Here is a 21357-nt window from a genome sequence, read left to right on the forward strand (position 1 = left end):
TAGCAGAATCTTCCTTGCCAACGAGCGGCCGCCCGGGTGTTCTCCACAAGACCCTTGATGTACTTCTTGCAGAATATAGTCCACATCCTCCGGACCAACACATTTGAGAAGAGGCCTGGAGAACGCTTTTTTGTAGAGCTGGTCACCAATGAGGACGAACCGACCATATCTCCTCCTAAGCAGATGCGCTTCCTCCCGATCGAAGGGTGTTGCTCCTAACTTCATAAATTCTACTATAGTCGTCCGCCAGTCATTTGGAAATGTGAGCCCCTCCATCCGGTCGATGTGGGCTACCAGATATACCTGCTCGATCGACTGTTGAATGATGATCGGTGATATCAAGCTGGCTAGCTTAGCCAGCTCATCTGTAGCCTGATTCTCCGCTCGGGGGATCTTCTGGATGAGCACCTCTCGAAAACTGGCCTTCAGTTTTTTGAAGGCTTCCTCATAAAGCTTGAGCCTAACGCTGCTTATCTCGAATGCTCCCAAAAGTTGCTAAGCAACCAACTGTGAATATAAATGAATCAAGACCCTGCTGGCTCCCACATGTCGAGTGGCCTGCAGGCCGGCTATCAGCGCCTCATACTCTGCTTCATTATTGGTCGCTCGATAATCCAGCCGTACGGACAAGTGCATCCGTTCTTCGTGGGGGGAGATTAACAGCACACCGATCCCACTTTCTTGCCGAGTGGATGATCCGTCAACGTACACCTTCCAGGTGGCTTCGGGCTCGGGATCTTGCACCTCAGTGACAAAGTCTGCTAACGACTACGCCTTGATGGTCGTCCGGGGTGATACCGTATGTCAAATTCGCTAAGTTCTATGGTCCATTTGATTAGCCGACTTGACGCCTCTAGATTGAGAAGGACCCTTCCCAAGGGGCTATTCGTCATCACAACGATCGGATGCGCCAGGAAATAAAGGCAGAGCCTTCGAGCGGCGAGTACCAGCACAAAAGCTAACTTCTCGAGACCAGTGTAGCGAGACTCAGCATCCTTTAGTAGGTGGCTTAAGAAGTACATAGGCTATTCCTCGCCGTCCGGCCTCACAAGAGCCGACCCGACGGCATATTCAGTCGAGGACAAGTAAACTCTAAGGGGCTCTCTGGCGACCGGCTTGGCTAACACAGGTAAGGAATTGAGGTATACTTTGAGCTCTTCGAAGGCTTTGTCGCACTCTGCATCCCATTGGAACTTGGTGGCTCGGCGCAGAATCTTGAAAAAGGGAAAGCTCCAGTCGGCGGTCTTTGAGATAAATTTGGACAGCGCGGTTATTCGTCCCGTGAGGCGCTGAGCTTCTTTCAGGTTTCTGGGAGGCGACATGTCTTGCAATGCTTTCACTTTACTGGGATTTGCCTCTATGCCCCGCTCGATAATGATGTACCCCAGAAAGCGTCCACTCTTTGCTCCGAACAAACACTTCTGGGGATTTAGCTTGACCCCGTATGTCCTCAACGTCCCGAAGGTTTCTTCTATATCTGCACAAAGGTTGACCGCTCGGATTGATTTAATAAGTATGTCATCAACGTATACCTCCAGGTTTCGCTCGATCTGCTTCCGGAACACTTTGTTCATGAGCCGCTGGTATGTGACACCGACGTTCTTTAGTCCGAACGACATTACGTTGTAGCATCAGGTGTCGTCCACTGTAATGAAACTCACTTTCTCCTGGTCTTCTCGAGCTAGCAGCACTTGGTGGTAACCCTAATAAGCATCCAATATGCATATTAGCTCGCATCCAGCGGTTGAGTCTACCATATGGTCAATTCTGGGCAGAGAGTAAAAGTCTTTTAGGCACGCCCTATTCAGATACCGGAAGTTGATGCAGACCCTCCACTTATTTCCCGGTTTGGAGACCAGCACCACATTCGCTAGCCAGCTTGGGAACTGCACCTCTCGTATGTGGCCGACCTCACTACAAGAATTTCTGGATTTAACCACACCTAATAGACAACAGTTTTTCAAGAAATTGTTGTCTTTTTTCCATTTAACAGCAGTTTTATTGAAAACTGTTGTTGTTCACCATAATATTTTTTAAATAACAATAGTTTTTCAAAAAATCGTTGTTTAATATGTGTCAAAGACAACGGTTTTAAAAAACTATTGTCTTTTAGTGTTGCTTATGTGATAATATACAACAGTTTTATTAAACTGTTGTCTATTGAATGTTATTGAATCTTAAAAACACAATAGTTTTTTTAACTTCATGAAAAAAAACCTAAAAATCCACTTCTGTGACTCTTCAACGAACAAAAACCTATCTCCGACTCCTCCTTCGTGACTCCTCCGCGAAAGACGCTCCTCCACTACTAGAAAAATGATTTATTATAACACTTTCTTCATGTGGTAAAAGGCGATTCGCTCGCCCCCAGCGCCTCCACCAACCCGTCCCTAGGCCAACACGGAGGAGGTAAATCATGGGTGGCTACTAGCCATTAGTGCAAATAGCCAAGATATGGGGGAGGTTATGCTCGGTCACGCCGAGTTTCGACCCCAAGACCTCATGTGGCAACACTTTCTTCATGACACCTATTAAAAAGTGTCAATATAAATAAATTATAATGACACTTATAAAAACTAATTAAATTTTTAGAAAAATATCATATTAGATGGTGTATGATGACACATTTTGTAAGTGTCATTATAATTATAATCATATTAGACATACTCCAAATCTCTTCCCACCCACCCGATCCTCCTGATCCTTTCGTTTCCTCCTTGCAGTGTCGCTCGTTTTCTTCCCTCTCCCACCCCCTTCTTTCCTTCAGCGCAGACAGGTTTCTTCCCTCTCCGCAGCAACCAAGATGAGTTCAAAGGTAACCTATTTCTTATTTCTTCCCTCTCTGCAGCACCGTGCGCTGCCTCGCCAGGCGACGAGCGATCGCTTCGCCTGTGGCCGCACTCAAGAGGGCCACAACCTCGCCAGGCTGCTAGTTCACTTACGGCTAGTTTGTAAATGGAGGCACACGAGGGGGTCATGCCTCGCCAGGCAGTCGGTTCACAAACGATCGCACACGAAGGGGTCAATTCCTTGTCGGGCAGTGTCCTGTCGTGAGGCAGCGACATCACTACCTACTTTTGAAACTCTCACCCTTTTCTTTTTTCCTAATTAATTTGATCTATTTTGGTTGAATAACTATAGGAATTTTAATCATAAATTGGTTGATTTTGTTGACTGTGAATATAGTAGAGAAGTTAATTAGTTGTGTTTGTTGTTGGTAATTATTCATGACGCTTGTCATGTTTGTAATTTAGATTATGTGCTTGATTCCTAAATTTTATGACATTTTGGTTGCTGGGAATACTGATGATAATATGTTCTTATTTATGCAAAAGGGCATTTATTACTGGAGTTGTTGATGATAATGGTTATGGCTGGGCAATCACAAAGGCTCTTGCCGCTGCTGGGGCAGAAATACTTGTTGGTACATGGGTGCCTATAGGTGCTTCCGAAGTCATGTTTATTCTGTCATTATGTAATTAGATAAACACTAGAATATAAGCCTTCTGTTGGATCATTCATCAATAGGCACTGAACATATTTGAGACAAGCTTAAGGTGTGACAAATTTGATAAGTCACGGAAGTATGCCTTCCTCTATTATCAGGAGCATACATGGTTGGATTTATTTATTTTTCTCTTTCATGTTCAGTAGTAATCTTTCTCAGATTGTATTTACATATTGCCAAATGGCTCACTGATGGATATTGTCAAAGTATATCCTCTTGATGCCGTTTGCGATACACCTGATGATGTTCCTGAAAATGTATGTAAAAGAAACTTTTGATAAAATTGGTTCCTGACACTTATTCCAATTTATGATCATAATCAGCATCTTGTATGGTGTTTATTTTAGGTCAAGACAAACAAACGCTATGCTGGATCCTCAAATCGGACTGTTAAGGTAGACACCAACTCCTTGTTTTCACCAGAACTTGAATTCCCTTTTCTGTACGCTAATTAAACATTTTTTCTCCAAAAGACTGTGTAAACAGAACTAAAGCCTGGAATGATAATTCATTTGATTTTTCACATGCTCTTGTGTTACTGATGCCTTCTTCTGCTTGGTGCAGGAAATGGCAGAGGCTGTGACGAAAGATTTTGGAAGGTTTGACATCCTCGTGCATTCTCTTGCCAATGGACCAGAGGTACTACCTTACACCATCATATAATCATGATGTTTTTTTTTACTTTAGTTCTAAATTATGGTTTTCATAAATAGGTAACGAAGCCACTCTTGGAGACATCTAGAAGAGGGTATCTTGCTACAATTTCAGCTTTGAGTTACTCTTTTGTCTCCCTGCTTCGGCACTTTCTTCCAATAATGAATCCAGGTTTCTTTCGATTCCATGAAAACAAAACAATTGCATGTTCCATTTGTGTGTATATTTCAACTTGAGATCCTGACAAGAACATCATTATCAATCCATCATTATATCTTCTTCTTTACGGACAGAATAAAGCAATGCTAGTAGTTATAATAAAACCCAAAATAAAGTTATCAAACAATTCCTTTTCTTGTTGGCACATAGATTTTATATCTCATCTTCACTTTGTTTTGGATGTCTCCGTTAAACATGGCAAGCGGTGCTTCAATATCTTTGACATACATAGCTTCCGAAAGGGCAATCCCAGGGTATAACCTTTTCCCTTGTTTATTCCAAAGTTTATAATTTGGAATACTTGTTTAGTTCTTGCATCAACTTGCAGATACGGAGGTGGAATGAGCTCAGCAAAAGCTGCATTGGAGAGCGATACAAAAGTAAGTTCAACTCTTCTGTAATTGTTGTATGTGAAATTGATTGTCAAGTCCGGCTAGTGTTTAGAAATATTTAAACCCAAACTATATGGTAGTTCACTCATCTAAGATTATATTTGGCAAAATATAGATTCAATAATTTTGATGTTTTCAGCATTTGTTTTTGGATATAGGTGCTAGCTTTTGAACTGCACTTGCTTGCCACAAAGCATCAGGTAATTATATAATTAGTAACCATTTGGTGATTGTTAGCATACACGATATGATGGCTTTTCTTCAGTTCAATAGACATGTTTTTACCTACTGCTCTGTATTCCTATGTTCCTTTCTCTGTCTATGCCATGTTTTACATTGATCTTTCAAATGGCATTTGACTCGAGATTTACCTAGGCATGAAATTTTGCAGTTTGTTTATATCACTTGATTATAGAAATTTGTTGAAGAGTTGTCTCGTTTTTGTTTATTTGATCTATGAATTTGTTTGCATTTGCATTATTTTCAATTTCTGAGATGTTAAACACTTCTAGTTGCTTCCTTATACATTGAAGAATGTTTTAAAACATTCTTCAACCTAGCTCTTGATTGTTAATTTTAGTCAATTATAGTGGTAATTGTTAGATCCTTTATTTATTTTCATTAATCTCTATTTGTATATTCTATTATCTAATTAATCAATGACTTATTAATCAATGGTGCTTATTTTTATAGATGTTTCATCTGATTCCAACACCTCAGGGAGCTTTTATGTACTTGATCCTGTCCGAATCAGAAGCCAACGGACGCTGGGGACGTGGCGCTCCCTGCTGGACCCTCGAGTGCTTCGGCGAACCTGCAACAAACCGAGTCGGGAGGGGTGTCCCGGCGACGGCCCTCCGACGCTCAAGTTAGGCGAGGAATAACAAAGAGGTGGCTTCAGAGATTAAGACCCGCGTACCTCCGATGAAGAAATGGAGGCCTTATATAGACCTCTCGAAGGAGCCTGGGCGCGCCAATCAAAGCAATCACCTGCTTTCGACCATGCTCAGGTATGTCAGAAGGGCATCCATAAGGCCATACCGCCACTGTATCAACCTCTCCATGATGTGACGGCGAGATCCTCCCTCGCACACTTGTGTACGGCGTAATCATCGACATGCCTTTGCCGACATCCCATATCCCGAGCCAAACGAATAGGCCGCCGCTAATCTTTGTATCGTCGCTTTATCCCGACCGAGCGACCACCCGCCGCCCTTCGGTCCCAAATGCATGACACCCGCCATATTCGCCTTCCCGCTTAGGCTTGAAACCCAAGCCCATGGTCGGGTTATCTTTGCCCGCTCGACCTACTCAACTGCTTCTGCCACCATTAACCGCTTAGTCACCCCTCCATCTATCCTCAAGCTGGGACCCTTCGTGTGGGTCCCCATTCTTACCGCCACTTGCCTTCCTTCAAGTCTAGTCAAGGAGGCGTGAGTCCGACCGATCGACTATGTGTCCGAGCGGTCGCCGCCACTGCCGCTATAATATCCCTTGAGTCGTTCGCCTTTATGCCAAATTCACCGCTTCTTCGCTTTGGTTGTCTTGTCGCCAACGTGATGTTTGCTTGTCTAAATCTTCTCGAAAATCACGCAAACTCTTCATTAAGTCGAAGCATGCGAGGTATGGGCGCATTAATCGCGGTGACAGAGCCACGTGGCTCTTCTTGCGTGGCGGTGATGATCCGTACGATGGGACGCCGATTACTTTGAAATGGACAGTTAGATGATGACCTCGCCTCGTGACTGCATCCGACGGACGAGGCCGACCAGCTTCGCATAAAGCCTTCATCTTCGCCTTTACGCCGCATTCTCTGTTTCATCGCGGGTGCCCGCGGCTGCATCGTTCCGACTGTCCTAGTTCTTGCCTCTTGGTGTTTTTCGCTCGTGATCTTCCGCCATCCTCCTCAGAAGCTTCTCCTCCTTTCGTCCGCCTTTCCTTTCGCTGGACTTCTTTCGCTCCTTGCTTGAACCTTCTCGTCCTCCGCTTCCGAGTTTCTTTCGCTTCCTTCTTTCTTTTCTTGGTATTTTAGTCATGGCAAGCACTTCCGCACCCATTGTTGATGTTCATGGCCCTTGGTATCGACCATGGAGAGTCGATTTGATGAAGAGGGCGCTCGGCGCTTGTTCGGACGATGGGATCCCCGATGACCATGAAATAGTTATAGCCGACCCGACCATAACCCTCCGATCGGCACCGTTTGTTTTTTTCTAGACCAATTTCAGGGCGGCCTTAGATTTCCTACCCATCCCTTTATCTTAGAGGTTTGTAATTATTTCCGCATCCCGCTCGGCCAACTTGTGCTGAATTCCTTTAGGCTGCTGAGCGGGGTGGTCATCCTCTTTATGCTGCACAGTATCCCACTCGACCCCAAGATATTCCACTATTTCTTCTACCCCAAACAATCCGAGTTGGGCACTTTTATTTTCCAAAGTAGAATAGGCTTCAAATTTTTTGATAATATGCCGACCTCCAACAAGCACTGGAAGGAGTTCTTCTTCTATATACGACTTCCTGAGCGGCCAGCATTCCGAACCAAATGGCAGACCGCTGTGCCGACCCAGCCGGAGCTCGGCAAATTCAGAAGCAATCCAGCCTACCTTCATGCGGCAAACTGGTTGTCCGGTCAGCGGTACAAAATCGACCAGTTACTTCTCAAGGGGGTGTTGTACATTTTTGGATTATCTCCCGTTCGGACCAATCTCCACTACCGCATGAGTAAGGACTCTTTACTCCCTTCGCCTTTTTTATCTAACTGATTTTAATTTTTTCCACTACAGCTGAAGTCATGTGGCGCTCCAAGGCTACCGATCATCTGAAACTGAAGGCCGTAGAAATTGAGGCGGCTACCAAAAAAGAACTCGCCGAGCGGGGTCTTATCCCCAGCCGCCCGGCAGATGCAGGAGAGGGGGGGGGGCGCAGTCCGCCCCTGAAACAGAGGTTGCCCCGTCCGCTTCAACGGAGGTTGAGGCGGATCCTGTTTCCTCCGCTCCAGCCGAGCTGGGAGTCCCCCGGGCCGGGGATTCACCACTGGAAGTTCGGCGGAAACGTCGAAGAGACCCCAGCCTTCCGGCGACCCAAGAGGGCGAGCCACAGGCGCCGATCGGGGTCGCTTCGCCAGATCGCACGCCCTCGCAGATCGGGACCCCAGTGGCCTCGCCCACCGCACAGCCCTCTGGCTCTCCTCCACGGACTCGTCGTCGCTTACGACGGTTGGCCGAAACTTCAACCATAGGGGAGTCCTCGGGCCAGGCGACTGCGTCTGAGGAAGTGTCGTCCGGCCACCCTACCATCAAGACTACCCTTCGATTCCTCTCGGAGGAATATTTATTGTCAGCCGATCGGCCATCAAGCCCCGTTCATGAAATAACCTTGACGGGTCCGCTCGCCAAGCTTTTCGAGGACGCCCAGATTCGGGTGGCCCTCATGACGCCTAAGCAGCTAGGCGATAACAACATGCAGCAGGCCACTCAGGTAAGTTCATTTTTCTTCTTGTGCCCTGCTACTGTTCGGTTCCTGATTTTATTATTTTCCTTACAGCATTGGGCCGAGCAAATCGCCACTAGCCATCGGCTAGCCGAGCTGGAGGATCTCATGGAAAAACTCCAAGTCTCGGGGGGTCCATCAGCCGAGCAGGAGAGACAAGTCCTCGAGGCCGAACAGAAGAAGGCCGCCGACCTGGCTACAGAGGTGGCTCGACTCGAAGACTTAGTGAAGAAGCGCGACGGAGACATGAAGCGCGCCAGTAGCCGGAAGAGGCAGGCGATTGCTGATCTGGATAAGATGAAAGTTGAAGTCCGAGCCCTAGATCAGCAATCTAAGAAACTGGAAGCCCAACTAACTGCTGAACAAGAGGGGCGCTCGGCTGAACGTACTAAAGCGGAGGTTGACCAGAAAGTTCTCCAAGATTCACTTATTGCCTCCCAAGGCCGTAAAATATAAGGAGGAGAGCCGAGTCGCCAGCAAAGCCAAGAATACCTCCGCCGAGCGGTTCAAGACAAAATTCGGTGGCAACGTCTCCTCAACATTCGCCGAGGCGGTCAAGGTCACCATGGAGTACTTGAAGAAGGGTGGCCACCTTCCTGCGGGCATGCACCTTCCTACCTCCGACCTGGCGGCCATGATAGATGATATCCCGGACGCCTTTTTTAATTTTAAGGACCCGGAGTGAGGCGAGTTCTTCCAAGTACTTTCTGTATTTCATCCGCTTTGCGGATGTAAAATTTTTGTACGCGCCGTTCGGCATAGTTGCGTTTCTTTGCTTGTATTTTTGTTTGCCCTTCATTCCCCTTTTTTTTTTAGTCTGTTTGGTGCTTATTCGTAGAATCGGTTAAGCTCCACGTGTTTCCCATGGACGACCGATCAGGTTAATCAATTGGCTTGTTTTCCTCGAAATCGTTTAGCGATTGGTTGCACTATTTGTATTCAGTGAATGCGAAGTATTGGCAAACCGATGGCCGATCGGACTTAATCAATTTAGTACTTGCGAACGCCGTTATTTGGCGTCCTTAGTTCCGCCGGATGTTTATAGCCGATCGCCGCGCCCTCGATCTTTAACGACGGGCCTCGTCGGCGCTCGGCGCGGCCCTCGATCTTTAACGATGGGGCTCGCGTGAATGTTTATAGCCGATCGGGCGCCCTCGATCTTTAACGACGGGCTCGGCGCGATATTTATAGCCGATCGGCCGGCCTCGATCTTTAACGACGGAGCTCGCTGGCGCGATATTTATAGCCGATCGGGGCCTCGATCTTTAACGACGGAGCTCGTCGATATTTATAGCCGATCGGCGCGGCCTCGATCTTTAACGACGGAGCTCGCGCGATATTTATAGCCGATCGACGCGCCTCGATCTTTAACGACGGAGCTCGCGGCGCGGATATTTATAGCCGATCGGGGCGCTCGATCTTTAACGACGGAGCTCGCCGATATTTATAGCCGATCGGCGGCTCGATCTTTAACGACGGAGCTCGTCGCGGATATTTATAGCCGATCGCCGCGCTCGATCTTTAACGACGGAGCTCGTCGGCGGATATTTATAGCCGATCGGCGCTCTCGATCTTTAACGACGGGCCTCGGGCGCGATATTTATAGCCGATCAGCGGATATTTATAGCCGATCGGCAAGGCTCTCGATCTTTAACGACGGAGCTCGTCGGCGCGATATTTATAGCCGATCGGCGCGACTCGATCTTTAACGACGGAGCTCGCGGCGTGATATTTATAGCCGATCGCGGCTCTCCATCTTAACGACGGAGCTCGTCGCGGATATTTATAGCTGATCGGCGGCTCTCGATCTTTAACGACGGAGCTCGCTCGGCGCGGATATTTATAGTCGATCGGCGCGCTCTCGATCTTTAAAGACGGAGCTCGTCGGCGCGATATTTATAGCCGATCGGCCCGGCTCTACGGAGCTCATCGGCGCGGATATTTATAGCCGATCGGCGCGGCTCTCGATCTTTAACGACGGAGCTCGTCGGCGCGGCTATTTATAGCCGATCGGCGCGGCTCTCGATCTTTAACGACGGAGCTCGTCGGCGCGGCTATTTATAGCCGATCGGCGAGGCTCTCGATCTTTAACGACGGAGCTCGTCGGCCTTTCAGGCTAATTTTTGACGCTTCCGTTCGGCGAAGCTTTTTGCCCTCCTTTTTATCACTTTTGGTTCCTTTCACCCAGCTTGGATAACGTACTCTTGGCCGAATGGCTCAGGGTCTGCTTCGTCGAGCATTTTGGCTAGGATAATATACCTCCGTCCGAATGGTACGGGGCCTTCGATCTTCGAGCGCTTGGCTCGACCCATTTACCTCCGGCCGGGCGGCGCGGGGCCTTCGTTCCTCGAGCGCTTGGCTCGACAAATTTACCTCCGACCAAACGGCGCGGGGCCTTCGTTCCTCGAGCGCTTGGCTCGACAAATTTACCTCCGGCCGAACGGCGCAGGGCCTTCGTTCCTCTGTTGGTGATGCCTTATTTGTTCTCTTGATTTTTCATTTCTGTATTTCAAGTATTCAGTCGAAAAAAGTACACAGGATGATTTACATAGGCACACCTTTCACCCTGCTCGGTAAGGTTGGAGGTGGTTCGCGCTCCACGGCCTATCTAGCTACCGACCTTCCTCATCCTCCAAATAATACGCACCCGAGCGGAGCTTCTTGATGATTTTGAAGGGACCCGCCCACGGAGCTTCAAGCTTGCCTACTTCGCCGACCGTCTTGACTTTCTTCCAGACTAGGTCGCCGACCTGGAATGATCTGGGAATGACGCGCCGGTTGTAATTTTTCTTCATCCGCTGATGGTATGCCATCAGCCGAACGGACGCCTTGGCTCGCTCCTCTTCGACCAAATCCAGCTCCATGTTCCTCCGTTCGGCGTTGCCATCATCATAGCTCTGGATCCGGACGGACTCAACGCCGACTTCCACCGGAATGACTGCCTCGCCGTCGTACACCAAATGGAAAGGCGTGACGTCCGTTCCTTCCTTTGGAGCCGTTTGGATGGCCCACAAGACGCCCGGCACCTCATCTGGCCAGCTTCCTCCGAGATGGTCGAGCCGAGTGCGTAGAATGCGAAGGATTTCCCGATTGGTCGCTTTGGCTTGACCGTTGCTCTGGGGATAAGCCACGGACGTGAAGTGTTGCTCAATCCCATAGCTCTTGCACCAATCTTCAAGCAACTTCCCTGTGAATTGCCGCCCATTGTCGGAAACCAATCGGCGAGGGATACCGAATCTACAGATAATGTGTTGCCAGATGAATTTTTTGACCATCTGTTCGGTGATCTCGGCTAGTGGCTCGGCCTCCACCCACTTGGAAAAATAATCGACTGCCACCAGCAAAAATTTCCTCTGCCCGGTCGTCATCGGAAATGGACCCACAATATCCATTCCCCATTGATCGAACGGACACGAGACGGTTGATGCCTTCATCTCCTCTGCCGGTCGGTGGGAGAAGTTGTGATACTTCTGGCACGAAAGGCACGTAGCTACTGTCCGAGCGGCGTCTATTTGTAAGGTCGACCAAAAGTATCCAGCTAGCAGGATCTTCTTGGCTAGTGATCGTCCGCCCGGATGTCCTCCGCACGATCCTTGATGTACTTCTTGGAGGATGTAAGCCGAGTCTTCCGAGCTCATGCATTTCAACAGCGGGCGAGAGAAAGCCTTCTTGTAGAGCTGATCGCCAATGAGTGTGAACCGACCGGCCCTCCTTCTGAGCAACTGGGCTTCATCCCGATCGGCCGGTGTGGCTCCCGAGCGGAGGAACTCTATGATGGGTGTCCTCGAGTCGCTTGGAAGCGTGAGGCCTTGCATCCGGTCGGCGCCACCAGTAGTACTTTTCAATTGGTTGCTGAATGGCGACCGACGTTATTGAGCTTGCGAGTTTGGCTAACTCATCGCCGCCTGGTTCTCCGCTCGGGAATCTTCCGAAAAGCACCTCTCTGAAAGTAGCTTTGAGTTTTCAAAGGCCTCAGAGTTTAAGCCGAACGCTGATTTCAAAGGTGTCGAAGTCACGAGCGCCAACCGTGAATCAATAAAGTGTCACCGACGGCGCCACATGCCGTGGCCGCCGCAACCCGCCATGAGGGCCTCATACTCGCTTCATTGTTGGTAGCTTTGTAATCTAGCCGACTGATAGGTGCATCTTTTCTTCTTGAGGTGAGAGCAACAATATCCCCATCCCACTTCCGAGCCGAGTGGAAGACCCATCCACATATTCTCCACGTAGCTTCCGGCTCGGCCTTTGCACTTCGTCACAAAATCAGCCAAGGATTGCGCTTTGATCGCCGAGCGGGGCTGATATTGGATGTCAAATTCACCGAGTTCTGTCGTCCACTTGATGAGTCGTCCGGACGCTTCGGATTCAACAAGATTCTTCCTAGTGGACTGTTCGTCCGGACAATGATGGTGTGAGCCAAGAAATATGGTCGGCGCCGAGCGGCTAGAACCAAAGCAAAGGCCAACTTCTCGAGCCCGGTGTAACGAGATTCAGAAAATACACCGGCTGCTCCTCACCGCTCGACCTCATAAGTGCCGAGCCTACAGATGCTCGTTGAAGACAGATAGATATAAAGTGACTCACCCCGATCGGCTTGGCTAGTACAGGGAATTAAGATATGTCTTCAATTCTTCGAATGCTCAATCGCATTCCTCGTCCTGAAATTTAGTGGCCTTATGCAAAATTTTGAAGAAAGGGAGGCTCCGACTTTGAGATGAATCTAGACAATGCGGTTATCCGACCGGCCAACCTGCACTTCCCTCAGATTTCTTGGAGGCGACATGTCTTGTAGAGCTTTCACCTTGGGGATTTGCTTGATTCCCCGCTCGGTCACTATGTACCCCAAGAACCGTCCTTTTGCTCCGAACAGGCACTTCGGGATTTAGCTTGACTCCATATTTGAGTGCTCGGAAGGTTTCTTCCATGTCCTTGAAGAGATTGGCCGCTCGACAGATTTGATAAGAATGTCGTCCACATAGACTTCCAGATTCCGCCCTCTGCTCCCCAACACTTTGTTCATCAAGCTTGATAGGTGGCCCCGGCTTCTTCAATCCGAACGGCATCACATTATAGCAATATGTGCCGCCGAGCTTACTTTTTCTTGATCTTCCGGGGCGCGGCACTTGATGATATCCTTGGTAGGCGTCGAGCATACAAATTAATTCACAGCAGGCCGTAGAGTCTACCAGCTGTCTAGGCAGGGGATAAAAATCTTTGGGGCATGCTTTGTTTAAGTCCCGAAAGTCGATGCAGACTCTCCACTTGCCGCCGGCTTGAGACTAATACTACGTTAGCCACCACTGAACCGCACCACAGATATGGCCTACCCAGCTTCTCGACCTCCGCCTGATGATGGAGTTCCGCCGACCGAAATCTCTTTTTCTCGCCTTTATCGAGGCGTCCGGCCGGACATGCAACTCATGTCGCTATGCTCGGCGATATTCCGGCAACTCATGTGTCGACCTGACGAATACATCATGATTTCTTGAGGCATTGGATCGCCTCCTTCGCTTCTCCTCCGATCGAGGCAAAAGTTGTAGCCTCCGGCCTGGGTGAATCTGCACTTCCTCTTTTTCTTCATAAATTAGAGAGGGTGGCTTTTCAGTGATGGCATTTACCTCGATTCGAGGCGCCTTCCGAGCGGAGTTGGATTCTGCTCGGATCATCTCGATGTAGCATCGCCGAGCCGCTAGCTGATCTCCCCGTACTTCTCCCACCTTGTCTTCGATGGGGAACTTTATCTTCTGGTGGAAGGTTGAGACGACCGCCCGGAATTCGTTGAGCGCCGGTCGTCCCAAAATGACGTTGTAGGATGAGGGAGAGTCGACCACCACGAAGTTTATTGTCCTGGTCCTCCTGAGCGGCTCCTCTCCCAGCGAAGTAGCCAGCCGGATCTGTCCGACCGGCTGAACTTCGTTGCCCGTAAACCCGTAGAGCGGGGTCGTCATGGGCAGCAGCTCGGCTCGATCGAACGCCTTCTTGAATATGATGTTGACCAAGCTCCCTGTGTCAACAAATATGCGGTGAATAGTATAATTTGCTATTACCGCTTTAATGAGCAGAGCGTCGTCGTGGGGCACTTCAACTCCTTCCAAGTCCCCGGGCCCGAAAATGACTTCCGGTCCACTTGCCCGCTCTTGGCTACAACCAACTGCGTGGATCTGGAGCTGCCGGACGCCCGCCTTTCTGGCTCGGTTGGAGTCTCCTCCGGTCGGCCCACCAGCAATGACGTTGATCTCGCCCCGGGAAGTATTGCTCCTATTTTCCTCTTCCCGAGTGAACGGTCGGGACCGTTCTCTGGACGCTCGACGATTCTCCTGTCTCGGAGATCTGTGCCGATCGGGCGTCTGTTGATGTCGCCTCTCGGTGCGGGTCCAGTCAGTTTCATGGGTCCTTTGTCTCCGGTCGATGGAAGGAGACCGTCGTACGACATTCCTGGAACGGGATTAGCCACAAAGGGAAGACTTCGACAATCCCTTGTGTTGTTCGTATCCGTCCGGTGGAAGGAGCAGAACATAGGGGTCCATCTCTTCTTTGGCTTGTTCCGAGCGGCAACTACTTCTTGCACTTGGGACCTCACCCGAGGGGAGCGGATTGCTTCGGGCCTTGGTCCTCTAGGCGGTTGATGAGCGGCATGCTATCTCCGTTCAGCCTGAATAGGCGCCCTCTCGGTTGGAGTTTCCTTTTTCCGGGCGGCTTGCGCTTCTTCCACGTTTATGTATTCGTTGGCCCGATGTAGCATGTGATCATAATCTCGGGGCGGCTTTCGGATGAGCGACCGGAAGAAGTCCCCATCCACTAGGCCTTGCGTGAAGGCATTCATCATGGTCTTCGATGTGGCCGTTGGAATATCCATTGCCACCTTGTTGAACCGCTGGATGTAAGTTCGAAGCGATTCTCTTGGCTCTTGCTTGATGGCGAACAAGCTGACACTTGTCTTCTGATAACGCCAACTGCTGGCGAAGTGGTGGAGGAAGGTCGTTCGGAAGTCCTTGAAGCTTGTGATGGATCCGTCCGGCAGCCTCCGAAACCACCGTTGAGCCGATCCCGAGAGAGTGGTAAGAAAAACTCGGCATTTTACTCCATCCGTGTATTAGTGGAGTGTAGCCGTGTTATCAAACTTACCCAGATGATCATCCGGGTCTGTTGTTCCATTGTACTCGCCGATCGTCGGAGGCACGTAGTGCTTGGGCAGAGGGTCTCGTAGAATAGCCTCCGAGAATTGGCGATTGATCCGCTCGGGAGATGAGTCCGCTCGGGGGGCTTTCCCCTTTTTGTCATCTCGCCTAGGCATCTCATCTGAAGAAGATCCTCTATCTCTTCGAGCTGGTGCGGCTTCAGGGGTGCGAAATAAGGCTCGATGGAATGCGACGGTGGCTGGAGGTGCTTCCGCTCGGTCACCCGACGCAGATGTTGCTTGTTGCTCTGGCCGCTCGCCTGCTGCTTTTTGTTTTTGCTCCACATTTTTGGCGGCCCTCATCTCGACCAGAGCGTCGAGTTCTTCTGTTGAAAGCGCCACCGTGTGTTGTCGTCCAGCCTCCTCCATCGTTTCCGTTCGGATGCAGTGCTCCCACGACGCGCCAAATTGATCTGTCCGAATCGAGGCCAACGGACTGGGACGTGGCGCCCCGCTGACCTCGAGTGCTCCGAACTGCAACAAACCGAGCGGAGGGTGTCCCGACGGCCCTCCGACGCCAAGTCGCGAGGAATAACAAAGAGGTGGCTTCAGAGATTAACCCGCGTACCTCCGATGAAGAAATGGAGGCCTTATATAGACCTCTCGAAGGAGCACAGGGCGCCAATCAAAGCAATCACCTGCTTTCGACCATGCTCAGATATGGGTTTGTCAGAAGGGCATCCATAAGGCCATACCGCTACTGTATCAACATCTCCATGATGTGACGGCGAGATCCTCCCTCGTGCACTCTTGTGTACGGCGTAATCATCAGACATGCCTTTGCTGACATCCCATATCCTGAGCCAAACGAATAGGCCGCTCGGCTAATCTTTGTATCCTCGCCCTTATCCTGACCGAGCGGACCACCCGCTCGGCCCTTCGGTCCCAGCCGGGCGGACACCCGCTCGGCCATTCAGTCTTCCCGCCTTGGCGTCGGAAACCCAAGCCCATGGCTGGGTTATCTTTGGCTCCGCTCTGACCTACTCAACTGCTCGGCGCGGCCATTAACCGCTTAGTCAGCCCTCCATCTATCCTCAAGCTGGGACCCTTCAGGAAGTGGGTCCCCCATTCTTACCGTCGGATCAGTACTCAATGACATATTCCGTCTCAACGTGCTCATTACAAAGATTCTAGGATACACTTGGAGGAATGATAGCTCGGCCTTATCATCTGGTGTGATTTTAATTAATCTTTCAGTGAAATATTATACATTTTTTAGATTTATTATGTTATTAAAATTTTAAATAAATATGAAATGTATTTGTAGTTGGCTATAAACAAAGATTTCTATTAGTGCATATGGAATGATACTTTCTGGATTCATTTTTATTTAAGACATTCTTTCCTTTAATGGTCCCTTTTAGAATTTAATGTATGACTTACTCCTTATCATAATATGGAGTGTGTGGGAACGTTTGCATTAGATTGTACCTTTTAGAATTAATGCTGCTTGATCACTGGGAAAAATAATGTTTGCATGGTTTATAATAGAAGTTTTGTATGCAGTGACATAAAATGAAAATTCTGCTTAATAAAAAATTTAAGAGCCACCATATTGTTTCAAGAGGTTACCATTTATGTTACATAGATAACGCTTTTTGCACTTCTGTTAGATGACTAGATCAAATGGTTTTTATGGTTATGTAACATTTATGAAGTGCAATTAGAATCACGCGTACAGTTTAGTTTCTAATTTGTAATATATATCTTTATTCGAATAGGTGCCCTCAAGAGTACTGGGAAGAATGCCGACAAACTAAAAAAATGGAGAGATTTTAACAAATTAAGGAGCACTAGGAGCTGCAGTCCCTCCTCTTCACCGATATCTAAGTAGAAAATCTCGTGTTATATTGTTCTACCTTTGTTTTAATAGTGTTATTATTTTGTTGGTTGCTTATGAAATTTCTTCAGAATGTTATAGATATTATTTTTGAATGTTAGAAAATTGTATATTAAATTTTATTTTGATATTTAGTATTTTGAATGATTTATAATATTGGAAAATTGTGTATTAATTTTTTTTATTTTTTATCTAAAAAAGACAACGGTTTTTCACCGTTGTCGTAGATAGTTTAAAACTGTTGTTGAAGACCCTGTTATTAAAGGTAGACGCTCAAAGACAACGGTGAAAAACTATTGTCTTTGAAGGAAAAGATAACAGTTTTTCACCGTTGTAAAAATGTTGTCTTTGCCTTCAAAGACAACGGTTAAAAACTGTTGTCTTTGGACACCCCTTTTAACAACACGACCTTTAACAACAGTTCAAAATGGGCTACGACAACGGTGAAAAACCGTTGTTGTTAGGCTTTTTTCTTGTAGTGCCTCCATGAGTTTCTCGACTTCTGCTCGGATGATAACATTCTTCTCAGCACTAAAGTCCCGCTTCTTCTGCCTGACGGGACGAGCATCCAGCCGGACATGGAGCTCATGCTGCGCAACTCTTGGTGAGATGCCTGGTAGCTCGTGTGTTGACCACGCAAAGACGTCGTTGTTGTGCTGTAGGGACCGGATCAGCTCCTCCTTCGAGCTCACTTCTAGGTCTGATGCAACGAATGTGGTGGCTTCCGGTCGGCCATTCCGGATCTGCACTTCTTCTTTTTCTTCATAAACTAAGGTGGGAGGTCTTTCAGTTACAGCATTTACCTCGATCCAGGGGGCCTTCCAAGCGGACCTCGGCTCGGCTCGGACCATCTCCACATAGCAGCGCCATGCTACCAACTGATCGCCTCTGACCTCTCCCACTTGGTGTTCGACAGGGAACTTGATCTTATGATAAAATGTCGAGACGAAAGCCCGGAATTCACTGAGGGCTGGTCGCCCCAAAATGACGTTGTACGCCGAGTGCGTGTCCACTACGATGAAGTTAGTGGTCTGCGTCCTTCTGAGCGGCTCTTCACCGAGCGAAATGGTCAATTTCATCTGGCCGACCGGCTGAACCTCGTTACCAGTAAATCCGAACAGGGGCGTTGTCATAGGCAGCAGCTCAGCCCTGTCGATCCGAAGCTCGTCGAACGTCTTGTGGAAGATGATGTTGACCAAGCTCCCTGTGTCAATAAAGATGCGATGAATAGTATAGTTTACTATTACCGCTCAGATGATGAGGTCGTCGTCGTGAGGCACTTCAACTCCCTCGAGGTCGCCAGGGCCGAAGCTGATCTCGGGCCCGTTCGCCTTCTCTCGGCTGCATCCCACGGCATGGATCTCTAGCCGTTGGGTGTACGACTTGCGGGCTCGGTTGGAGTCACCGCTGGTTGGCCCACCAGCGGTGATGTTGATTTCCCCCCGAGCGGTGTTGCTTCTATTTTCTTCCTCCTGAGCAAACGGTCTGGCTCGCTCATGGGAGGCTCGAGGGTTGCTTCTTGGTTGGTGTGGGTGTCGCTGCTTGGGTGACTGTCTGGCTTCTCGCCGTCCGACATTTTGATGATTATGCTGCCGGTCAGACGAAGGCGATCGGCGGCGATAGCTCATTGGCTTAGTGACCGGGGCGAGACTCCGATAGTCGCGGGTGTTGTGGGTTGCCGACTGATGAAGTGAACAAAACATGGGAGTCCATACCTTTCCTTTCGGTTTAGGCCATTCGGCTGCCATGTGTTGGACATCGTGCGACCTTGATTCCTGATGCGGCCTCATCCCCTCGACCCGGGGTCCTCTGGGTGGTTGATGAATGACTTGAGGCCTCCGCTCGGCCGGCGCTGCTAACTCTGCCGGTGTTTCCTTTTTACGGGCCGCTTGTGCCTCCTCCATGTTGATGTATTCGCTCGCCTTTTTCAGCATATGGTCATAGTCGCGCGGCGGTTTCCTGATGAGCAAGCGGAAGAAGTCGCCATCCATCAGCCCCTGGGTGAAAGAGTGCATCATGGTCTCGGATGAGACTGTGGGATGTCCAGAGCGGTCTGGCTGAATCGCTGGATGTAAGCTCGGAGAGTCTCTCTGGCCCCTTACTTCATGGAGAACAGACTGACGTTGGTTTTTTGGTAGCGCCTGCTGCTCGACAGTGGTGGAGGAAAACCGTCCAGAAATCCTTGAAACTTCGAATCGATCCGTCCGGCAACCTCCGGAACCAACGTTGTGCGGAGCCAGATAGGGTGGTGAGGAAGACCTTGCATTTAACTCCGTCAGTGTATTGATGGAGAGTAGTGGTGTTGTCGAACTTACCGAGGTGGTCGTCCGGGTCGGTTGTACCATTGTACTCTCAGATCGCTAGAGGAGCGTAATGCTTTGGGAGCGAGTCTTGTAGGATCGCCTCAGAGAACTGGCGATTGATCCGCTCGGGGGATGACTCGGTTCGAGGCGCCTTCCCCTTCCTGGCATCGAGCATGGGCGCTTCATCGGATGATCCCTGGTTGGCTTGGGCCAGCTCGGACGGAGTTTGGAACAAGGCCCGATGGAATGGAATAGGGATAGCGGGTGCCTCTCCTGGCGTGCCGGTCTGCCCACTATTTTGCGCCCGCGTAGAAAATTGCTCCGGTCGATCTTCTGGTGTCGCTCGGCCTCCTGACGCTGAGGTGGCCTGCTGTGCTAGCCGCTCGGCGTGAGCCTTTTGTTGCTGCTCCATTATCTTAGTCGCTCGCGTGTGGATGAGCGCGTCGAGCTATTCTTGGGAGAATGTCATGGTGTGTTGACGTCCAGCTTCTTCCATCATCTCGGCTCCGGATTCAGGTGCGTTCCCACAGACGGCACCAATTTGATCCCGTCCGGGTGCTGAGTCGACAGACGTTGGGGGCGTGGCGCTCTCGTTGACGGCGTATGAACCTCCGACTGGCGTGAGCCTCCGGTGAGAACCTACAAGCACAAAACCGAGCCGGGAAGGGGTTCCCGGCGACGACCCTCCGACGCTCAAGTCAGCTCCGATGAGAAGAGATCGAGGCAGAGTAACGAGAATGAAGACTGTAGCTACAGTAGATGAGAATGCATACCTCAATCGAAGGTTGAGGGCCCTTATATAGGGCTCCCCAGGGGCGTATGCACACTTTCCGAGGTGTGCACGCTCCTCAAAGCATACCTAGAAATAGTCGTGCCAGAAAAGTATGTCTGACGTCGTACCTCAATTGTCCGAGCATATCCCTGACGTGACAGTGGAAACTTCCATCGTACGATTCTCTGTTTGGTCCGGCCGCCGCCCATGTCGTCTGTCGGTGGCGCTTGTCTCGAGGAAGATATAGTCAGATGTTATTTTTTCCGGTATCGGGCCGAGCGGAAGGGACGCTCGACCCGTCACTCACTCGGTCGTTCGATGGGCATCACGGCTGAGCCGATCAGGTCGTCCGCTCGACCGAGGGCGACTAGTGCGGTTCTCTGAACAAAAGGAGTCCTACTTAGCTTGTGAGCGTCGGAAGTTCGGTATAACGGCCGAGCTGTCAAAGCGCCGGCTCGGGCGCTGTTCGAGCCTATCGCTCAGGTAGATTGACTTTGACTACAACCGTCACAGGGCCGTTGACCATTATCTAGACGGACCCTCCTTTCTTACCACCGGATCAGACGATATTATGATATAACGTCTGTTATCTGTTCGCTTGACATTGGACAACTACAATAGTTAATTTTTTAATTATAACTTAAAATTTTAATGTAAAATCAAATTAAATATTTTTAAAATATAATTTATTTAAAAGATCTCAAAATATATATTAATTGAAATGAAGTTGCCCGGATGATGACTTTTGATTCGAGGTTTTCAAATTTCAAATAAAGACAACTTAGATATTGGACAAAATATCAAATAAAATAATGTTTTTGATTGAGTTGGATATGAGAAATTAAAATCTATTTATTCATAAAGAGCAGATGACTTTGATCCATGTTTGATTGATTTTGATTGACAATAACTTAATATAAATATAAAAAGTAAATAATCCTTCAAACTTTTTGTATTTCGACTTCATATCAATAAAAATTTCAAACACTTTAACAATTATTAAGAA

General features: G+C 49.0%; 1 protein-coding gene across 1 annotated transcript; it reads left to right on the forward strand.

The window, feature by feature from the left end:
* Positions 1 to 3227: 3227 nt before the first annotated feature.
* On the forward strand, positions 3228 to 5233 carry LOC122054721 (enoyl-[acyl-carrier-protein] reductase [NADH] 1, chloroplastic-like). The gene is made up of 11 exons (XM_042616159.1): positions 3228 to 3241; positions 3336 to 3453; positions 3529 to 3584; positions 3681 to 3765; positions 3856 to 3903; positions 4073 to 4147; positions 4222 to 4333; positions 4584 to 4635; positions 4710 to 4761; positions 4932 to 4973; positions 5189 to 5233. The coding sequence occupies exons 1-11, from the start codon at positions 3228 to 3230 to the stop codon at positions 5231 to 5233; spliced, it is 699 nt and encodes a 232-aa protein (XP_042472093.1).
* The last annotated feature ends 16124 nt before the right edge of the window (positions 5234 to 21357 follow it).

The sequence above is a fragment of the Zingiber officinale genome, chromosome 3B, assembly GCF_018446385.1.
Source record: "Zingiber officinale cultivar Zhangliang chromosome 3B, Zo_v1.1, whole genome shotgun sequence".
In the NCBI taxonomy this organism is placed as follows: domain Eukaryota; kingdom Viridiplantae; phylum Streptophyta; class Magnoliopsida; order Zingiberales; family Zingiberaceae; genus Zingiber; species Zingiber officinale.